Below are 22,220 nucleotides of genomic sequence, written 5' to 3'. Positions count from 1 at the left end.
GGTGCCCCACCACAGACGACCGACAGCCTCCGTCACCCCGGCGAGACCATCAGCCGGACCGCAGCTAAGATGTTCTCCCCTTCTCCATCTTTCTTCGGACTCTTCCTATTCATCTTCTGTGTTGTATTTCCCTAAGCGGACTGCACGGGCTTATCCGCCTCCTTCAGTGCACCACGCGGTATGTGTTTCTAGCGGGCCTATTGTTAGTAGTTGGGGGAAGCCTCCAACCCCGCCTATTGTATACTCTACTGTCCCCTTCATTTACTGTCGTCTTCTCCTCGGGCTCGTAACGGCGTGTACCTTTTCTTTCATTGGGATTAATGTACTTCGTGTCGGTGTCTTGGCAGCTCTGACCCCAACGGGGTGTCAACTGCAGTGTGTATTAACTCGTCAACCCTCCTGTCTGTCTGTTTCGAATTTCCTGTGAATGTGAAGTAAATGTCCGTTGTTTTGAAACTGTTTTCCCGTACCCCGTCTCGTGCCTCACGCCAGCGGCCAATCAGGCGTGGACCTATCGCCGGTTAGCAGGTCCGAACCACATTCTCGAATTCGCACGTAAGGGGGAGTTGTTTGTCGCTCCTCCCGTCCGAGACATCGGCCACTAAATTATTACCTCGCTCAATTCTGTGACAAACTGGCGGCCACTAAATTATTACCTCGCTCAATTCTGTGACAGGGTTAAACCCGTAAATGTGCTTGGTGAGTGCACCACTTGTCTTCCCCGTCTCCGCGTGGCCTCGTAGCTAAATCGGTCAGACAACGGGCTCTAGCTTTGTCACTCTATTATTTCCAGTTTCGATTCCTGGCGGTTGGACTAAATTCTTTTATTTGTTCGCGGGAGTTTTCCGTTGACACCCATGGTCGCAAAGGAACGCTTGGGGGGTAGAGGTTAAAAGCTTTGCTTTAATTGCTTGAAAACAGTGACTGCTGTCACAGCAAACGAGCAAACATGCATTGTCCTTCGCTACGACAGGTCAATAGCTTACCTCGCAAAGGTGGGTGCTCTGCGCCGCATGCCGGCGCAGGCGTTTGGCTGACGTCTCGAGATTTTTCTCGCCTGTCTTACAATAAACACGAAACATGCGTGGGCTTTTCCCGCGTGATCCAGCGCACTGTCATAGCCACCTGTCATAGCTTTCGTTTGACAGCCGACGTATTAATTTTAACCAAAACACAAGGCGTTTACACTAGCGCCTCGGTGTTAGCCACTGCATTTTGCGCAAAGCAACGTGATGCAACGCACCGACACTTTCTATCCGGTACACTTCCAGGGTAAGATGCGGTTACAGCACGGCGAATGTGCTGCGCCCCGAAAGCAGCAGCGCTGTAACCAAGGCGCCGTACTCGCACATAGCCTTTTTCACCTCGCAGTTCCAGTTTCGGAATAAACTGAGATGCGGGGGAGTCGCGATCGCCTACTCGGTAGAGTGAAGTATTCTTTTCGATGGGCCCTACTTGGGTGCATTGCGCAGTCTGGTCGAACCATAAAAAATGTCTAAAGCGTGGACGTACTAGCAGGTCTCACTGTGTGACCGCACATTACGTCAGTGTGTAGCATTGGCTATGCACCCGCCGCGGTGGCTCAGTGGCTAAGGCGTTGCGCTGCTGAGCACGAGGTCGCGGGTTCGATTCCCGGCCGCGGCGGCCGCTTTTCTGATGGAGGCGAAAAGCAAAAACGCCCGTGTGTTCGAGATTTCGGGGGCACGTTAAAGATCCCCAGGTGGTCAAAATTAATCCGGAGTCCTCCACTACGGCGCGCCTCATCGCCTGCGTTGCGTCGGCGCGTTAAACCCCACAATCAATCAAGCATTGGCTATGCGCTGACTACGCCTTTATCGCGTTTGTGGCAACCGGCTTTCAAACAAAGAAAGCTACTTTGTCGCCTGATGAACTTCGTGTACCTCTTTTCAAGTTGCATTCCTTTCGTGCCGCTTTATAAGGTGTTTCCCCCGGCCATTTACAGTTTCGTTGCTAACACGTCATCGAGTAAAATGCTCCGCAGCTTCACCCCTAGAGAAATTGCTACACGCGGGACCCTTACTTGTGGCATTTGTTATTATTCCTTTTTGTTTCCCTTGCAGCAACCATGACATTGTTTCAGAAGACCCGAGCGGTCGCAGGAGCTTTCGGAGTACACTAACCCCTCGTTTCAGCAGATTTCACTCCAACGAACTGGGTTAGAATTTCATTGCCGTATGCACATCACAGGGGTGCGGCACCCAGCCTTTATTTCACCCATTTGCTTCAGTCCAGGCAATTACCCGCCGCGGTGGCTCAGTGGCTACGGCGTTGCGCTGCTGAGCACGAGGTCGCGGGTTCGATTCCCGGCCGCGGCGGGCGCTTTTCTGATGGAGGCGAAAAGCAAAAACGCCCGTGTGTACGAGATTTCGGCGCACGATAAAGATCCCCAGGTGGTCAAAATTAATCCGGAGCCCACCACTACGGCGCGCCTCATCGCCTGCGTTGCGTCGGCGCGTTAAACCCCACAATCAATCAATCAATCAATCAGTCCAGGCAATTATCCGACTGGTTATTGATGCAGATCATGTGCTTCGTGAGACGTTTTTTGGCTTTCACATACACCGCCTTAGGGTCATTGTGATACGCCGGCAAGGAGGCACCGACCATCATCACGTCGCCGTTTGCAGATATCAGGGTGATGCAAGTGGCTCTCGATGTCGTGGGTAGGTTCCATTACTGGCAGAAGCATCGTACTCCATACCGGCTTAGGAGGAACTGAACCAACCTCGATTTCTTAATGATGTCTCCGCTGAAATCACCGACTAGTAAGAGAGAGGAGAAGATAGCATTAAACTTTCTTTATTTGCGAACAGGTGTTCCTAGCATCGGCCAGGAGCCCCTGAGCTCTGGAAGCGTTTTCGGCTAGTGGGACGGCCCAGAGGTGATCCTCCACATTGGAGCGGCGCAGTACGGTCTCCCACTGCCCACTGTTATTAACACTGCGACCCAGTGCGGCTGTCTCTCGACATCGCCATAGCATGTCTAGCTCGTTACTGGCACCTGTGGCACTCCTTGCATCAACGCCCTGGGTAAAAGTATAGCAATAGACAATCGGGCTCGGATATGAGTTTGCCACACCACGGATATGCGTTCATTTTGGGAGGGATGCGCGGGTGAGAAGCGGGCCCAGGCCAGCCAATAGAGTTGGGTAGTGTTCCTCTAGAAGACGAGTCTGTCTCTGCCCGACAGCAAGACGAAAGCCTCGTCTAAATTGAGGTCCGCTCAGCTGGTGAAGCCTCGATTGGCGTCGTGCGCGGATTCGTTCCCGGACAGGCCGGAGTGAGCAGGGTCCAGATTGTCTGTACAGCCGGTAAAACGCTTGTCTATAACAGTGATTTCCACTTCAACCAGCTACATCCGAAAACTGCCGAAACATACTCGTTCCAAACATGTCGGAGGCGAAAGCGAAGGGCTAAGACTTCAGAATTCCGCAGTAGTTTTCTTCAAATCCCGCTCCGGCGGGGAAGGATAGGGCTGAGAGTACGAACGCTGTGTTATAGACAAGCCTTTTACCGGCTGTACATTACTGGTTCATTTCTCCAGTTCGAAGCTGGAAGTTCAAGTCGTATGAAGACCATGCATCTATAGCACTCGTATTCGAACGTTTTCCGCGTCGTCAGCACTGCGGTTATGTCGCCACTCTTCGCTTCCGCTCTCACCGTACGAGTTCATAAGGCGAAAGGACACAAGCCGGTGAAAAGACCCTACTTCCCCCCAGCATGCTGAGACTGTGGCGCCCTGTGTTTTTGGGCCCGGGAACCGAACCTGCATCTGCGAAATACCGGCGGACAGGCGACAAGGCTCGGCTTAGAACAGCAATTTCTCTATAAAAACGACTTCCTGTACTTCTCCCTTTGTTTGCGCTGCGCTCGGGAAAGGTGTTCACGCCAATCTTACTTATCTGCGTTCTTACGAAGTTGCCATCCCACCGCTGGCAACCCGTGGTTGCATTCGAGCGGGCGTCCCCGAGCCGAACTCCGTCGCCTCCGTCGTGCGTCTGGTAGCATGTTGGTGAGCGGCCAGCCAGTGTTGTTGCCTTGGGGACGACGACAACAAACCGAAGGCAAACTGAACTGGTTTACTGCATAGCGAGAGATAAGCCGAATCAAGACAGGAACCATGCCCTTACGGGCGTGGTTACGGTACAGGACTCGAGGAGAGTGACAGAATTGATTCGCTGCTCCAAAATGAACTAACTTCTGCGCTTGGTGCCGCGCGTATTTATACCGAAAGGATTAACGGTCAAACACGTTTCCCCCCTGCTTTTTGGCCACGGCGCGACATGGTACAGACACACAAAATGCTGTTTCCAGACTTCGCGAGGGGTCGATAGTAGCGCCGCACGCTCAGTCTGAGAGAGGGGAGAGAGGAGGTCTCCCATGCGGCGTCCGCGCTCTTGGGGAGTATATCCACACGTTGTGTTTGCCGCCGCCGAAGTTTGCGATCCCGCCGACATCGAGGCACCGGCGATCCGGCCGTTCACAGACACGTAGCGGCATGTTGGGATCTGTTGGCTGTCGCTGCAAGCTTGAGCCACCTACAGACCGGCTCCTGTGAGAAAGACGCACGTAGTCGTGGCTCTGTCTCTAAGCACAGGAGCAGTTCACGAAGTTTGCAGCACAGCGGCGCGTTGAATCGGAACAGCGTCTATGTGTGGGGGGGCAGCTGTTACGTTTCCGCTGCTTTTTACAGCCTTCCGGTAGTGCACTTTGGTCACTTACTCAACAATTAAAGTTTATCACACTTCCAAGATGATTGCGACGTCCGATCGGTGGCGTACTTCTCATACCAGTGCTACTGCAGCGCGACCTTCAATGAATCTTCCGTAATACTGCGTGGTGCTTCAAAACTTACAGTGCGCAGAGGCTTCACAGTACCGTAATCAAGCCCGTTCTGCATGGTGCAAGCTAACCTGTAAAGTCGTAACTAAGGAGGAGCTCGTGCGGCAAAACGAACTATTTTAGTTGCTTCGGCAGCAACGGAAATAGGTCATTTTGCCTTGCAAGCAACGCGGCAGCTGCGAATTCGCATGTAAATTCGCTCCATGTAGAACGTGCTTTAGTGCTTTGCTTGGTGCACCGCAGCGAGAGCGCAGTGAAAGGCCGAGGCGAATGCGAGCGCTGGATGCGAGAGTGCGAATGTCAATGGTAAGTGTAGTGTGAGTGAGTATAACGCTAGCATGACTTGTTATAACGCTACTCGTTAGTGCCAGTGCTAGGGCAACGCTGAAAGAGGAGTGCGCGGGGCATCGCCATTTTGCCAAATTTGCAGCGTGGATACGTTGCGTGCAGTTTTTAGGGTATACATAATTTTTTACAATATATAAATGGATGTCCAGACGATGAGTCCTAGCGATGTCTTAAGTACTGCTCCTACATAGAATTGAAGTACACCGTGATTGTAGTGAACAGTTCTCTGAAAATGTATTTTGAAATTCTTGTTGGTACGTTGTGTGCAACACTTACAATCGACCTGTTGCCGAATTCTGCCTTGTGGTCTCTACTTAACAGTGTGCAAAACCGATGCATTACAAATCACAACAAGCACGCACACTGCGAGTAACCACCGTAGGTTCGAGCTAGTTGAGCACGCTCACGGGACTGAAAAGCCATCGCGCCAACTCAACACCGCCTCTAGTGGGCAGGTGGAGTAGGGGGAAACAAATTAATATGCCCGAGGTACGGAGGGAAGACCTTTATATTACACCGACGACCCAGCTACATGGATTACATGTACTACGTACGTTTAATTAGGTGAAAAGGGCAATAAAGCCCAACGCGCAAGTGTGCACGTCGTCGCCGGGTGCAGTCAGTGGGCTCGTCTGTCAGGGCAGAATCTGGGCCCAGATTGGCTCGCAGCAGCGATAGAGATGCGGTCCGTTCGCGCACAGGCGCGTACCGAACGGCGAGATCGTCAAGAGTTAGGTACGGCCTTGCCATAAGTAAGCGTAGGGATAAACGGAGATGCAGCCACAAGGGCTTGCCGGCCTTCGCCGACGCAACAGAGTTGCGGCCGGATGGTAGAGAAACAGACGCATAACTTTGGCGTCCTGCTGAGAGCCTGCCCTAACCGTCCCTCGCATGTTCCGAATACCGGCGAGAGGCGGTTCCGGGTTCCCTTTAAAAGGGCCTATGAGGTAGGGCTAATCACGAACCAAGGCTGTCGAGCTGACCGTGTTTTATCGCACAACGGCCGCCGGCGCCTACAACTCAGCGGAATTTCAAAGCTTTCTCTCGGCCCTACGCAGTGGCGCAGGGGCGAACTGGCCCTTCGGGAACAGAGGGGGGAAATAGCCGCGCGGCGGTCAAACCGAACGAATACGCAATGACAGCGTACGCCGGGGTTCGCACAATCTATAACTGTGCGTCGCCACTTGCTGAACCTTTGTATTTGTAATGTGTTTGTATTTGTTATGCGTTCGCAAGATGTCCCCTCAAAGATTTGGTTGTGTGTTTGTGGACCAAAAACCGTCCTTTGGAAATACGTTTAAATAATCGATACAAATATAGGAGAGCCTGAGACTAGAGCCTGCGACTTCACTTCCTACCCCCACCCCCTCCTTTCGCCAACTGAGTATATTGTTTGTCTGGGATCTACGCATTGTGTATTTGGAACGTTTTGAATGTGATTGTGTTTGTTTTTCAGCGCACTTGTACTACCTGGAATGCCGCATGTAACAATACCCTCGGTCGGGCAGTAACCTTAGCGCATGCCTCACGTGCCCCTGATGAAAAAAAATGAATAAATCTAAAACTTGAACAAGTTAAATGTCAAAACTGTTCCCACATATAACTTGGCACCACAGCCGCGCTTGTCCGCCGCCTAATATTATTTATCCTTACTCTGAAACGCACGTCTCAAGGACAGTGTTAATTTTATGTTACCGCATTACCCCTGACTTCCCTACCCCTTCTGTTGAAGTTCCCTCTCCGATGACCTTCTCTTCCCGCTCTTCTAATCTCTCCCATTCCCCTTCCTTCCCTCTTCTACCTAATCGTCCCCCAGCCGTCTTCCCAGCCCCGTACCCCTGACTCCCTCCCACTCTCTCTCCTACATTCCTTTCATTCCCCTGCATCCTTTTCTCATTTCATTCCCTCCACCGCTTTCCCGTTCTTCTTCTCTTTGCTCCCCAATCCTAATGCCTCGCCCCTTTCCTCGCTCCGGTTCTCCCTATCTCTGTTCAAGGTTCCGTGCTTCCACTTCCGCCTCTCTATACCCGGCTCTTTACTCATGCCATGTTACCCACAAAAGACCCTTAGATGACACACGCATAGGTCACTAGTTGGTAACCGATGATTCCGTATAAATTTGTCGGTACCGGGTTAATATTCGGTGGCCTTCCCGTGGTCTTCGTAACCCACGGCAGGGTCAGGGATTGGTCGTGGGTAGCGCGTAATCCACAAGTACCCGCTCAGTTAGAGACCCACGGAAATTTTACTGCTGGGTTTGCTTATTACCACAGACAGCAGGAATAATTCTGCCTCAGTCGGGGGACATACACAGGTAGGCATACCAAAAATGCCGTTCCTTACATAGCCCTAGAAAACTCTCGTTTTTTTAAATAACTTCCTTCAACAACAATCTTGTTCATCGGAAGTGATTACGCCTGTTCACAGTTTACGGTAATCACCACGTTTGACACCATTATTTGATGGTGCTTGCGCAGGTGTTCCCGGTCACAATGTCGATGATGGCAAGCTTTCTATCTTCGGTCGCCATCTTGGGCATACCTTCGCAAAACTTTATCCACGGCTCCCAGTACATGGTCAACTTCATCGGGCTCATCATCGGCGTCTTCCTGGCTGCCAATGTTTTCCTGCCAGTATTCTACGAAATCGACATGATCAGTGCAAACCAGGTAGGTTTGTACTGCATCAAACCTAGGGTAAACGCGAAGTAAATGCTACCACGCCGTATCACTAGCGTGAAAGCAGTCTGGTTACAGGCCCATAAAATAGCACACAAAGAAAAATGCGCGCAAATCCACCTTGTGAAGGTGCTTGGAAATCAAAGCTGCAAACGACACCCACAAGGATTATCCATGTGACATCACTTGAATTCCCACACGTGGCTCTAGATGGTGAAACCGGAGACGAGTGAAATGCGCTTAACTAAACCATTTATTACTTCAAAGAAATATTCTTTGCTAAGGTTAAATCAATCTATGATACATGAATCGTGGTTGGTGGAGTTGTGTTCGTGAAGCAGATGAGAGCAAACTCTTTTTTTTTTGATAAAATGAAAGATGTCTTATACCCGGTGTTAGACCATGTTTTTTTCTCCTCCGTCTCTGCCGCCCGCCTCATCGACTCCATCGGCGACGAGAGCGCTGCGTTGGTGTGAGCTTTAACTTTTACTAACTCCTAGCGCATACGCAAGGCGCACACACGGCCTATACACGTGCCGTGGGTGGAGTGCACAGCGGCGCGAGAGGTCGGGTGGCGCTATCACATGGCTTTCTGCAAAAATACAGGGGGTAAACCTGCACATGTGCTTGTTGAGTGCACCGTCTGACTCCCCCGTCTCCGCTTGGGTTCGAAGCTCAATTGGTATGACAATAAGCACCCGTTCCGTGTCTCTATTCGTTCCAGGTTCGATTCCTAGCGGTGCCACTAACTTTATTTGTTCGCGGGAGTTTTCTGTTGACATCAACAGCCACGACAGAACCCTTGGTGGTAGAAGTACAGAGCTTTGATTTAAAAACTAGTCCAGAAAACAACGTTTAATAGCTGAGTGAAGCGACGTGCAGGTTTTTGACTAATCAGATTTCAGGTTCGGGATTTCGTCACGAAATGGAAGTGCTTTGCCTCATAAGAGTTTTATTCCTCGTGCTTACGTGTGGAATGTTCAGGTTCGGCTTCCACACATGCGAAAACTTCACATCTTTATTACAATAGCTGTATACATTTGGCGACATGCGGCACTCTGTCAAGCTTTTCGCGACCCCTCAGCTATCTTACCGGAATAAAAAGTGTGTCTCCGTTGGGACTAACACTCGACTGTCGCGTAGGTTTGCGTGCAACGCCCCGAGACCGACCTTTGTAGTACGGTGGAAATTTCGTGTAAATGGTAGCGAAAAATATTGCAGCCGAGAAGCACTTGCTTAAAGGGACCCTGCCCCACTTTTTTCAACCTTTTTGGAAATCCTAAATCCTTGCAGATTGTAGACAGCAATGGCATCCAGAAATTAGATTAAGGGTTCACAGAGTACTTCAGCCGAAAATTACTGCTCGATGTCCATCAGATAACTTTGAAACTTGTTCAAAAGGGTTTTCTGTCTTTCCCGGTCTTGGTGTTCTTCGACCGCTCTCATTACGTCATTACAGCGCTTTAGCGGCTATTGGCCAGCTTTCCTTGAGTTGCAGCAATGAACGCATTCGATAGCCACTTTAAAAATAAAGCAACAAAAGCAAAGCAGAAATGGAAGGCTTACCTGCAGCGATGAGCGAATCACGCAGCGCTGCTCCGTGCTGGCGATAACTATAGCTTTCGCAGTGCTTCCAGACGCGAAGGAAAGAGTGAAAGCGTTGATCGCAAGTGTTGCAGACTCCCTTATACGCAGATGAAGCAATAATGGTCGTCAAAGCCATTTCTCTGCATTCCGAAAGACATATGCTGTTGCGTAAATGACGATTGCGTGAGCACTTTCGCTCTGGCTTTGCACGCAAAATAAAAAGCCTATCAACAGCTTCAATCTTATTCTCTACGAAAGCTGTGTCTTCCGTATCTTCTTTGTGTTTCTGCGTATTTATATGTATGTTGCGTTTCTCGTCAATAACGCCCCAGTTGATGTCTAGCCCTGGTCCCGCGTAACTGCCTCTTCTTGTGTCCCCGTCTTGTCACGCCTTTCCCCATGTCGAAGTCGCATCACCAACTAGCCTTTCTTTTCAATCATCTTTTCTCAAGCAGCAGTTGGGAAGCTGAGAGCAGCACTTTAGAAAGTTCTGTGGTGACATCGCATGCAAGCTAAGTAAAGGCAAAAAATGGAGTTTGAGAAATGCAAGTAATGCTTTGTTGCAAAACAAAGCATATTCTCAAGCAAAAACCTGTCTCTAAAACACCAATGACATAGGCAGGAATAGCTTCAGGTTAGTGTCTACAGAAATCGCCGTTCTAAGTTGCCGCGGTGTTACGAAGGGATTCTTCGTTTGGCTAAAAATAAATGACTAGAGCTGGCGTTCCTGCGCGTTATTTTCGTTTCATTTTACGGCTACGCGACAGACGACGTGACACATCGTGCAGAAGGGCCGCCTCAATTCAATTCAATAGAACTTGTTGTTGGGCTAGTTGGTTCATGTTTCTAAGTGGAAATTTGAGCGCACAAAATTTGACGAAGACACAGAAAGACCAGACGGGACTAGCGCTCACTTACAACTGTGTTTATTTTGCCGAAAGCACCGAAGTATAAGAGTCGATGGAGCCCATTATCACGTTTTTAAAAGATCCAAAAACGCTTGCTCTTTGCCACGCAAACATACCGAAGTGTCGCTAACGCACTTGTCACCCATTTTTCTCATATGATAAGCATCCATTAATTCTCGTGCTGTCATATCACGGCTTCTGCCTAGTCTTAATCTCCTGAAATAATTGGGTGAATTTGCTGTCACTACGCTCACTACAGTGGGTAAGCAAGTGTGCCCCCTTTGCGTTTGCCTCAATTGCGTTTGTTAATGAAAGATAATGTTCCTCGAAGAAGGGCTTGCGTTCGGGCTAGTTGGTATTCCATAACGTTCATCTTAAGCGCAGAAAAAAACAGGGACACAGTACACAAGGACAAGCGCTACCTCCAACTGAATTTTATTGGAACAAGGGGAAATATATAGCAGCGAAAATACAAGAGGTACAGAAAAGGTTACGTTATACACAGATTAAAATAACGGAATCGCTTGCCGCTGTCCCACACGTGTCAGCTAGTCATTACCACGACCAGTTCTTCTTTAAGAAAGCTGCCTCCTTATCGGACAAGGCTACTGATGTCGTGCTGACACACTCAAAATCACCTAGTTGCATTTCAGCTGCCTCTACTATCTCACGCGTGCGCTGATCAGAGTCGTGAAACAAAATCACCGAGTTTTTAAAGTATGGTTCACACTTGGGGCATTCACCGCTGTGAGTCGACAGGTTACCATCCTTTCTTTTGTATACATTATTTTGATGACGTACACAAAAGAAAGGATGGTAACCTGTCGACTCACTGCGGTGAATGCCCCAAGTGTGAACCATACTTTAAAAACTCGGTGATTTTGTTTCACGACTCTGATCAGCGCACGCGTGAGATAGTAGAGGCAGCTGAAATGCAACTAGGTGATTTTGAGTGTGTCAGCACGACATCAGTAGCCTTGTCCGATAAGGAGGCAGATTTCTTAAAAAAGAACTGGTCGTGGTAATGACTAGCTGACACGTGTGGGACAGCGGAAAGCGATTCCGTTATTTTAATCTGTGTATAACGTAACCTTTTCTGTACCTCTTGTATTTTCGCTGCTATATATTTCCCCTTGTTTCAATAAAATTCAGTTGGAAGTAGCGCTTGTCCTCGTCTACTGTGTCCCTGTTTTTTTCTGCGCTTAAGATGAACGATAATGTTCCCTTGCACGGTAATTTCCGCATCTTCCCGTCTGACCGATGTACTCTTTGCCGCATGTCAGAGGAATGCGGTAGACCACTCCAACTGCACAGTCCACGTAATGATTAGCATGCCGCTTTTGGCAAGCCTGTTTCTTGTCGCCTCGGGCGCACGTTCGTGGACATAGCTGCGCAAGCTTTTTTGGGGCAGAAACCACAACGAGTACGTTGTGCCGGGTGGCGACTTTTTTTCAAATTATGAGCCACCTTGTGGATATACGGCACCACGGCCGCCATTTTTTCCTTCGTCACTGGCTCGGTTCTGCGGTCAGTTCTGCCCTTAAGCTTCTGGAGGAGGGTTTCAACAACTGCGACTAGTACCGTGCAAGGAAATCCGGCTTTTTCAAGCTGAGTAACCTGTACTCTGGAGCTTTTGTCTGCGAAATGGATGCAAGATTTCAGGAGGGATGACTGTAAGCATGACGCCGGTGTTGCCCTCTTGATGGTCTTTGAACGTACCAGCCCATGAACTTCTCGCTATGAACCGACGTATCGCTGATAAAGCCGAGCTGGAAGATAGGGAAAGATGCCTTCTGGAGGGCGCAGACAGCCTGTTAAGGACACTCCCAAAGAGAGCTGCTATTCGTCAGAAACCTCCTGCGGAAGACATCGTCAAGTTTTTTCAAGAAAATGAGTTGTGTTTGCTGCAAGCCGACAAAGAAGGCGGTTTTGTTGTTATTCCCTCGGGCAGCTTTAATGAAAAAGCGCTCCAGGCGGTTTCGAAGAACTTCGCTCCGCGGAAAGTGAACCAAACCAAGCGAAAAGCCGAAGCCACTGCTCTTTGCAAAAAACTCAACTTGACAAGGCTAGCAAAAGATGTCAACGGCAGCAAATGGAATAGTCTTCGAATTTTCTTCTCCGCCAAGACCCACAAACCGAGTGTGCCATTTAGGGCAATTGTCACGGAATGCGATGCTTGGCAACACCAAGTTAGCCGGTTTTTGTTCAAGCAGTTGCGGGGACTAGTCATTGAAGACCCGTTCGCCATGAAAGATTCCCTGAAGTGATTCAGTTTTTGCAGTCTGGACAGTCCATCAATAGTGCGTTATCCGTCGATGTTGAATATTTATTTTACTCCTTGCCACATGAAGAGCTGTTTAGTGCTGTTAGGGAATGCGTAGATCACAACGGAGTGGTGGAGTTTCAAAACAGGGCAGGAATTTCCCTGGACTACTTTATGACGTTGCTGGAGTTCGAACTTGCCTCTACGTTCGTGTGTTTTAATGAACGCCTTTCTATTCAGCGCAAAGGCATTTGTATTGGCTCTTGCGTTGCCCCCATCCTCAGCAACATTTTCCTCTCACGTATTGATCGGGACCTGGAACTAGCCCTGAGCGCAGATGCTGTTTTAAAGTTTTTTAGGTACATAGACGATTTTCTTATAGTTTTGAAAAAGTATAAGATTTGCCTTCGAAGGACTCTTCAATAGACAGTGTTTTGTCAACGTTCCGACGAGTGGGCAAAGGCCTATCCTTTACCCACGAACTTTCCCCGCACGGGGCACCTTGAGCAATCTTGGTGACGGTACTGGCGATACCGCGGACCCCGAGCCCCCAAACATAAGCTGGATCCAACCGTGGTGATGTGTTTTTAAGGTGAAGGGTAGAAACCTCTAACGGTGGCCGTCGGAGCCCAGGTCAAGCTCCGGCGGATGGGCTCCCTGTCTGTCTACCAGGCAGGGAGCTCCGGGACCTCTTTGGCTACCAGGGTAAGGTCAAAGAAGAAAGTACCCCAGTCTCCCTGCTTTTATACTATGCTCTATGGCATTTTCAAAACCCCCCCCCCAAACGTGATCGGTCCCTGAAAAGGGGCCGCACCGAAGTATCTTTTCCCCAATTGCCATCTTTAACATTTCCTGAACCGGATAATTTCTCTCGATTTCTTGTGATGGAATCGCTCAATCCAACCCACCCTCTAGCATCTCAGTCAGTCTTCTTGATCGCCAAGTATCTTGAAGCCATAGTAGGAAAATCATATAAGTGCAAAAAACAAAGGTCTGGTGAACTCCTCATCGAAACAAATGACAAGCAGCAGTCCACGAAGCTTCTAGCTCAGACTAGACTGGCTGATCTAGACATCAGGGTCACACCCCATCGGAGCCTCAACAGCTCCCAGGGTGTGATATCCGAAACAGATCTCCTGAACGAAACGGATGCGGATCTCCTTGCCGGCTTGAAGGATCAGGGCGTCACTGCCGTGAGACGCATCACTATCCGCAGAGACGACAAGGAGATTCCCACCAAGCACATTATCTTGACATTCGACCGCGCAGTTCTTCCACAACACATCAATGCAGGTTTCATCCGTTGCTCCATCCGTCCGTACATCCCGAATCCGCGGCGCTGTTTTAAGTGCCAGCGGTTCGGGCACGGTACAACCTCTTGCCGTGGCCGAACGACGTGTGCGAAATGCGCGGCGCACGATCATCCGACTGACAACTGTCCATCCGAAACCCTCACTTGTGTGAACTGCGGCGGTCCGCATGCAGCGTACTCCCGCAAGTGTGAAAAATTCCAAATGGAAAAAAAGATAATTAACATCAAGGTCACGGAGAACATCACCTTCCCAGAGGCGCGAAAGAGGTTCGCCTCTTTTCCTCTGGGGAGGTACGCAGACGCAGCTCGCCGGGGGGCGGAGCGGCGTCTGGTTTCCACAGGGACCCAGTTCAGCGAGTCTGACCTTGTCCCGCCCCCGCTCCCCGCTGGGTTGCCTCACGCAGCCCAACCCGGCACCACGCCGCTTGCTGAGGCAGCAGCGGTTGTGGTGCAAACCACTTCTGTCGGGACCGGTGCCGCTCCCGCCTCTGTCTCCCCGTCCTCCAGTCCGTTGGAGGGTACCGAGGTGATGGACACCACGGGCCCCGCACCGGCTCCCACCGTCACCGCACCGCCCGTGCCACCTCTGGTGCCCCGGACGCCCTCGGCGGTGGCGGCTCAAACGAAGGGCTCCCGAGGGGGGGCCAAGTCCGGGGGGCCCGGTCCGTCGGGCACCCCTCGGACATCCGACGACGAGATGGATGTCGGGCCGTTCCTGCCTGCAACGCAGCGCAAGGAGCGGCCACCGACTTCCAAGCCTACAGACAGGCCTAAAAAGCCTAACCCCAGAGTAACAGCCCCGAAAGACGACACATGAACACATACACACACTCCATTCATTCTTACACCTAAATAATGGGAACAGAAAACATCATTCAATGGAACTGCAGAGGCCTCCTTAAAAATCTTGATGATGTGTATGATATCCTGCATGCCAATCAGCCAAGTCTCATGTGTCTCCAAGAGACTCACCTCAATTCCAAACAGACAAATTTCTTGAATAGATACATGGTATTCAGAAAGGACAGGGTTGGCTGCACACACTCTTCAGGAGGTGTGGCAATTGTCGCCCGGAAATCCTTAGCCTGCCACCCTGTCACTCTGAACACTGTCCTCGAGGCTGTAGCAATTCGAACAATAATATTTAATAGGTTGGTAACGGTGTGCTCCATTTACATTCCTCCTGATCATGCACTTTCGAGCTCTGATTTCGAGGCGCTGGTCGACCAGCTGCCCGAACCATACATACTAACAGGCGACCTTAATGCGCACAACTCTCTTTGGGGCTCCTCCAGAACGGATGCCCGAGGTCGCCTGATAGAGAAATTTCTTACATCTTCAGGAGCATGCCTTTTCAACAAAAAACAGCCTACCTACCATAACTTAGGACATAATACGTACTCACATCTCGACTTGGCTATTGGTTCTGCAATTCTCTTTCCATGTCTTGAGTGGGGCGTGGGCACGGACCCATATGGTAGTGACCACTTCCCCACATCCCTAACATACAGAGGTAAAGGCCCATGCAGTCCATCTGCCCATAAAAGGTTTAATGAATCAAAAGCAAACTGGAGTACATTCACAGAAACATCTAAACTACACCACACAACCATAAAACACCTACACGTGGAGGAAGCAGCCCAACTCGTCACGGCGCACATAGTCGACGCCGCCGAAAAGTCCATGCCCCAGGCCTCCAGTGCGTCCCGCAACCCAAGGAGGCCCTGGTGGAACGAGGACTGCAGGCGGGCGCGAGAGGCCCAGAACAAGGCGTGGGGTGTCCTTCGCCGGTACCCCACGTCAGATAACCTCATTTCGTTTAAACGGGCAAAGGCTTTGGGGAAGCGAGTGCGTCGTGAGGCAAAAAGGGAGAGTTGGCGCGCCTTCCTCACTTCCATAAACTCATACACCGACACTCACAAAGTCTGGACACGAATACGAAAACTAAAAGGACAACAGACACACAGCCTGCCCCTGGTTAGTACAACAGGGGACACACTGGAAGACCAGGCTAACACACTCGCACAACACTTCCAACACGTGTCCAGCTCAGCACACTACACTAATACTTTCATGCAACACAAAACTAATGCAGAAAAGAAGCCCTTACGAGACAAGAACAAGTCGAATTCTGCTTACAACTCTGAATTCACACTTCATGAGCTGAAGGTTGCTCTTTCCACCTGTAAGCCCTCAGCTCCAGGTGCAGACAGCATTACATACACCATGATACAACACCTACACACAGACACTCTTGAGACACTCCTACACCTCTACAACAGAATATGGCTTTCGGGGCAGCTTCCAAGGTCTTGGAAGGAGGCTATAGTTGTGGCCTTTCTGAAGGAGGGGAAGGACCCTTCCTCTCCCGCAAGTTATCGTCCCATCGCCCTCACAAGCTGCCTGTGTAAGCTCCTCGAGAAGATGATAAACCGTAGGCTAGTGTACTTTCTGGAGTACAATGGTCTTCTCGAGGGCTGCCAGGCAGGCTTCAGGGTGGGGCGATCTACCAATGATCAACTTCTTGCACTGGAATCCTACATAAAAGATGCATTTGTCCATAACCAGTTCTGCCTTACTGTATTTTTCGATATTGAAAAAGCTTATGATACAGCCTGGCGCTACGGCATCCTCAGGGACCTTAAGTCATTTGGTGTCTCTGGCAACATGATGAACACTCTTTGTAGTTATTTGGCCGAACGAACCTTTCGAGTGAGGGTTGGTGGTGCACTCTCCACTGTATATTTGCAGGAAAATGGTGTGCCGCAAGGTGGAGTTCTAAGCTGCACCTTGTTTATAGTTAAGATGAACTCCCTCCGAAAGTCATTGCCGCCGACCATTTCCTGTTCAATCTATGTAGACGATGTGCAAATATCTTTTAAATCCTGTAACCTGTCAATATGCGAACGTCAAGTACAACTCGGTGTTAAGAAACTAGCTGGCTGGGCGGACCTTAACGGGTTTAAACTGAACCCGGCCAAGAGTACTTGTGTTGTATTTTCCCGCAAGCGCGGGATTAACGCCGACCCTGAGATTACGCTTAACCGTGCACCTATTCCTGTTAAACGGGAGCACAAGTTTTTAGGTGTCATATTTGATAACAAGCTCACGTTCATACCTCACGTCAAAACACTTAAACATAAATGCCTCAAAACACTAAACATTCTCAAGGTCCTCTCCCACCAATCCTATGGTGCAGACAAAGAACTGCTTCTCCGGGTCTTCACCGCGTTAGTCGGGTCTCGATTAGACTACGGCAGTGTCGTGTATGGGTCGGCATCGAAAACAACGCTAAAAAGTCTTGATCCAGTACTGCACTTGGGTCTGCGCCTTGCGTCGGGTGCGTTCCGCACTAGCCCGGCCCAGAGTCTATATGTTGAATGTAATAAGTGGTGCCTTGAGTACCAACGGACGTATGTGGACTTTCTCTACGCTTTTAAAATTTCGTCTTTGAAGGACCATCCTTTTAAACGTGTTTTTAATGATACATCCACATCGCCACTGTTTGTAAATCGCCCGTCTGTTCCTTTGCCGTTCTCACTTAGAGTGAGACAGGAAGCTTCAAATTTCGACATCTCCTTTTTAGACATTCACACATCTTCTTTTACTGACGTCTTACCACCCTGGGAGCTTCAACCTGTGTGTTGTGACTTGTCCTTCGTGAAAATTGATAAAACCAGGGTACCACAAACTGCTATTTTGCAGCACTTCTTGTCCCTGCAGTTCAAGTATGAATGTGCAGAGTTTTACAGTGACGCATCAAAAACTGCCCTTACTGTGTCCTGTGCGGCGCACGGACCCGATTTTAGAGTCTCTAAGACCTTGAACTCGAAGACCAGCATTTTTACGGCAGAAGCCCATGGCGTTTTGCTTGTTTTAAATCACATAGTGCAACATGAAATACCCAAGTCTATCATTTTCACAGATTCACTGAGTGTTGTACATGCATTGTCATCCAACAAGTCTTCTAAAAACCATGTTCTTAATGTAGTCTATAAAACCATTATGTCCGCGTATGCATTAAATCTCGAGGTGATCATGTGTTGGGTTCCAGGCCACTCTGGGATTGCGGGAAATGAGACCGCTGACCAGATGGCCGCTGCTGCTGCACATACAAATACACCGGACATAGCAACAGTACCCTACACAGACCTCAAGCCACACATAAGACAACACCTGCGAAGAACATGGCAAACACACTGGGACGAACAGACAGACAACAAACTACATGTAATAAAGCCACACTTGGGACGGTACATATCTGACTCACACAACAGACACTCGGAAGTCGCCTTGGGTAGGCTACGGATAGGGCACACGCATGCAACTCACTCGTATCTGCTGACGGGATCTCCTAGACCCCAGTGCAGCAGGTGCGGAGAGGCCCTATCCGTAGTGCACATACTAATAACATGCAAGGCACTTCACACAACACGACACAAACACTTCAGAGAACTCTACAGACAACATATTCCCCTACATCCATTGTTTTTTCTAGGTGACGATGCCATTGTTTCAGTGAAACGTGTGTTTGAGTATTTGTCAGAAGTCAAGTTTTTAAACCTCATTTCCTATCATGCATAATGAAATCTGGCCCTATACACCAGCCATGCCCATTGCCGTTTTCTGATTTTATTTTTGTTTTTGCTGACTTTACATAGTGGTTAAGGTCTCACCCTCATATGACTATTGTTTTGGCGCTCTTTGCCCTAGTTGGCCTTGCGCCATAAACATCCAACCATCATCATCATCATCATCATCATTACCCACGAACTTTCTAACAAAGATCACTTACAGTTTTTAGATATTAATATCACCTTCTCGCACAACCATGTCTGCTGGTCTTACCAGCCTAGAGCACGAAAAGAGTTTTTACCTTATGATTCAGCTCATTCAAAGACCAGCAAGAGGGCAAAAGTGGCGTCATGCTTACAGTCATCCCTCCTGAAATCTTGCATCCATTCCGCAGACAAAAGCTTCAGAGTACAGGTTACTCCGCTTGAAAAAGGTGGATTCCCTTGCACGGTAGTAGTCGCAGTTGTTGAAACCCTCCTCCGGAAGCTTAAGGGCAGAACTGACCGCAAAACCGAGCCAATGACGAAGGAAAAAATGGCGGCCGTGGTGCCGTATATCAAAAAGGTGGCTCATATTTGAAAAAAGTCGCCACCCGGCACAACGTACTCGTTGTGGTTTCTGCCCAAAAAAAGCTTGCGCAGCTATGTCCACGAACTTGCGCCCGAGGCGACAAGAAACAGGCTTGCCAAAAGCGGCATGCTAATCATTACGTGGACTGTGCAGTTGGAGTGGTCTACCGCATTCCTCTGACATGCGGCAAAGAGTACATCGGTCAGACGGGAAGATGCGGAAATTACCGTGCAAAGGAACATTATCTTTCACTAACAAACGCAAAGGTAAACGCAAAGGGGGCACACTTGCCTACCCACTGTAGCGAGTGTAGTGGCAGAAAATGCACCCCATTATTTCAGGAGATTAAGATTGTAGGCAGAAGCCGTGATAAGACAGCGCGAGAATTAATGGAGGCTTATCATATCAGAAAAATGGATGACAAGTGTGTTAGCGACACTTCGGCATGTTTGCGTGGCAAAGAGCAAGCTTTTTTGGATCTTTTAAAAACGTGATAATGGGCTACGTCGACTCTTATACTTCGATGCTTTCGGCAAAATAAACACAGTTGTAAGTGAGCGCTAGTCCCGTCTGGTCTTTCTGTGCCTTTGTCGAATTTTTTGCGCTCAAATTTCCACTTGAAAGTCAATTCAATTCAGCTCAGTTTTTTGCTGCGTCTCACGTACGGCTTTCGCCGACCCGATCGGTAAGAATGAGTTAGAGCCTTGAACGAATCGACAACAGAAAGATTTATTTTTAAACAGGCAAAACACTGTACAAGCACGAGGACATGCAACGGTAACGAGAGGCAACGTAGATCGAAAACAAATGCGGGAGACGGTTCCAATACAAAATATACAAGAAGGAGCTGTGACCATGAATATTACGAGGTAGAAAAGTTAACTAAGAGCAAGAAAGTTCGATGCACATGAGAGAAAGTCCCACGATATTCACCGACCGGGCCGGATGATACACCGTTGTCGGACGCGATTCGGGTACCTGTGAAGCGTGACTTCGTCGTACGCCAGGCCGTCCCAGACGATCAGGGTGATTCGAGGCCCGGGAGTACGTTGGAATACCCCAGGGCGCGGGTCGCCGATGGTGGTGCACACACGGGCAGAAGCCGTTGTCACATCACGACGTCCAAACGTAACTCATTCGTCTCCCCACGGATTCTATTTTCTTACCGCACCAGCGCGGAGAGAGAAAGAACAAAACACAACGTGCGCATCGACGTGGAGTGCACAACTTCTCTCTTTTTTCCTTCTAGGATCATCAGCGGGCCTCAGCACTAGAAAAGCTACGCCCACCTTCTAGAATACGGTCGAAACTTCAACGAACGCAGCGGCGGAGGTTTTATTGCTTTTTCCCTTGCCAGCGAGCCGGCGAGTGGATGGAGTTACCGTCGCCTCGTTCGAGGGAGTTACAGGGTTTTGCCGGGGCGAATAGAAAAGACATTGAATGAATGGGACGCCTGTGTAACAAGTACGCGCTGTACTATAATATGAGAAGCTGTCCGATACTTTTAGACGTCGTACGCTCGAGTTTATGGCAGAGTGCTAGGGGGATTTCAGTGGCGCTCCTACAGGCAGCGCTCGAGGCGTATAAATGCATTGCTTGCTGTGACCGATGCCAGACCGCCTCGGGCTTCAATTAGGAGCGCCGCTATTCACAGTCATGCTGTGACCTCGGGTATTGTTTCTATATCGTCGGCGTTCACCCCTCGAAAGGCAGTGAGCCATTTCAGTTTTGCCTTGGATTTTTTGTCGCCAGCACCAAAGCTGTAAAGTTTGATGGCCACTCATCCACCACGCTACCACTGCATGACGAAGACTAGGGAGCTCGTTACTGGGACGCCATCGCCAATGCAACCACAGCGAGTGCATTTCACAGAAGCGGTAGTGGGGGGCGAAGGGGGGGGGGGGCTTTACTTGTTCAGCATGAAGGTACGATGTTCGCTTTGTTTTCATGGGAATATTTGGACTGATGATGAGCGATGAGTGATGAGCTGGTGTGCTATTGGGGGAGGAGTGACCGGGACGTGGGGAGTGTTACAATTGCCCTGCTGTTTGTAGCATCTTTAGAGTAGGTGACGTATCCCTGACAGTTCAAAAAGCGAAAACGCGTATTTAAATTAAACTGCGCCAACCATGTTTCAATGCTGCCAATTCTAATGCAACAAATTGTACTGTCGAAAAGTCTATGATGCGGCGGTACCATTCGGACGCCCTTAAAGGAGCCATGAAGAGAAAATGCAAGTTGGTTTTATTCGAAAGATTTCGTGTTTTATAGTGCCCCCAGCGCTTGTCCGGATACAAACGGTGCTTTATTAACTGAGAAATTAAACAATTTAGGTTAAAATTTTGATTTTCCCGCTCAATCGTGCGTTTTCGTGGTCCCAAATGACATCACAGGAACCGACCGCTCTGCAGCCTAGAGTACCTTCATTCACGCATCCGCCGTACAGGGTAGAGACACGTATACGCTGGCGCCGCCATTTTCGGTTGCTCGCTCGCCGCCGAAGCAAGTCATTGTGTCAAAACCGCGCTAAAATTATCGCCGCAACGCGGTTTACTGAAGAAGTTTGAATCATATTGTCTGTTTCGCGTTCCTAGGTCTCGTGGGAAACGAAAATAATAACGCGTTGAGCCCGTTGGCCCAATTGCGGCGGCACGGGACCGTTCAAAGGTTGTCTCCACCCTGTACAGCGGTGTTGGTTTGTTCCCGCGTTTCTTTACGTTCCGTAACCTAGATGGCGCCACCATACCGTGGCAAGCGTTTGGTTTGTTTTTGCCCGCATTTAAACCTGGCTTGTTTTTGTTCTGGGAGAAAATATTCGTTCCCTGAAACAGTGCTCGCTCGACAAATGGGGTCACATAAGACACCGTTGCTTGCGTCAATCGGCCAGTGTCGTCTGAGACATCCGCAAGCCCCGTAGTGCTGTGCAGCTAAACCAAGCATGCTGTGCGCAGTACGAACAGCAGAACGCATCAGTACTTCTATGTTTACATGTGCTTTCGTAACTTCCACTGTTTGTCCCATCATTCTTATAGCTTTGTAAAGAATGTGCCCTAAATTTAAGCGCAAATCGCTCGTTCGTCTAGTTTGTAAGCTCTACCTAATTTGCGTCTGCTTCTG

General features: G+C 49.4%; 1 protein-coding gene across 7 annotated transcripts in view; it reads left to right on the top strand.

The window, feature by feature from the left end:
• LOC144179594 (sodium-coupled monocarboxylate transporter 2-like) overlaps positions 1-22,220 on the top strand; it is a 213,792-nt gene that overhangs the window by 52,244 nt on the left and 139,328 nt on the right. For 6 of the 7 annotated variants that reach the window (XM_077708012.1, XM_077708010.1, XM_077708007.1 and 3 more), the window contains one exon: positions 7,688-7,879. The exons of the other annotated variant lie outside the window; for it this stretch is intronic. In XM_077708012.1, coding sequence (XP_077564138.1) covers positions 7,688-7,879 — 192 coding nt within the window. The remainder of the gene's footprint in view (positions 1-7,687; positions 7,880-22,220) is intronic. 7 annotated transcript variants of the gene reach the window in all.

This window comes from Haemaphysalis longicornis, unplaced genomic scaffold (assembly GCF_048455015.1).
Source record: "Haemaphysalis longicornis isolate Haplotype H1 unplaced genomic scaffold, Haemaphysalis longicornis Haplotype H1 scaffold_4, whole genome shotgun sequence".
NCBI classification, from domain to species: domain Eukaryota; kingdom Metazoa; phylum Arthropoda; class Arachnida; order Ixodida; family Ixodidae; genus Haemaphysalis; species Haemaphysalis longicornis.
The sequence above is the reverse complement of the archived record's forward strand: the minus strand, read 5'-3'. Positions and strand labels throughout refer to the sequence as shown.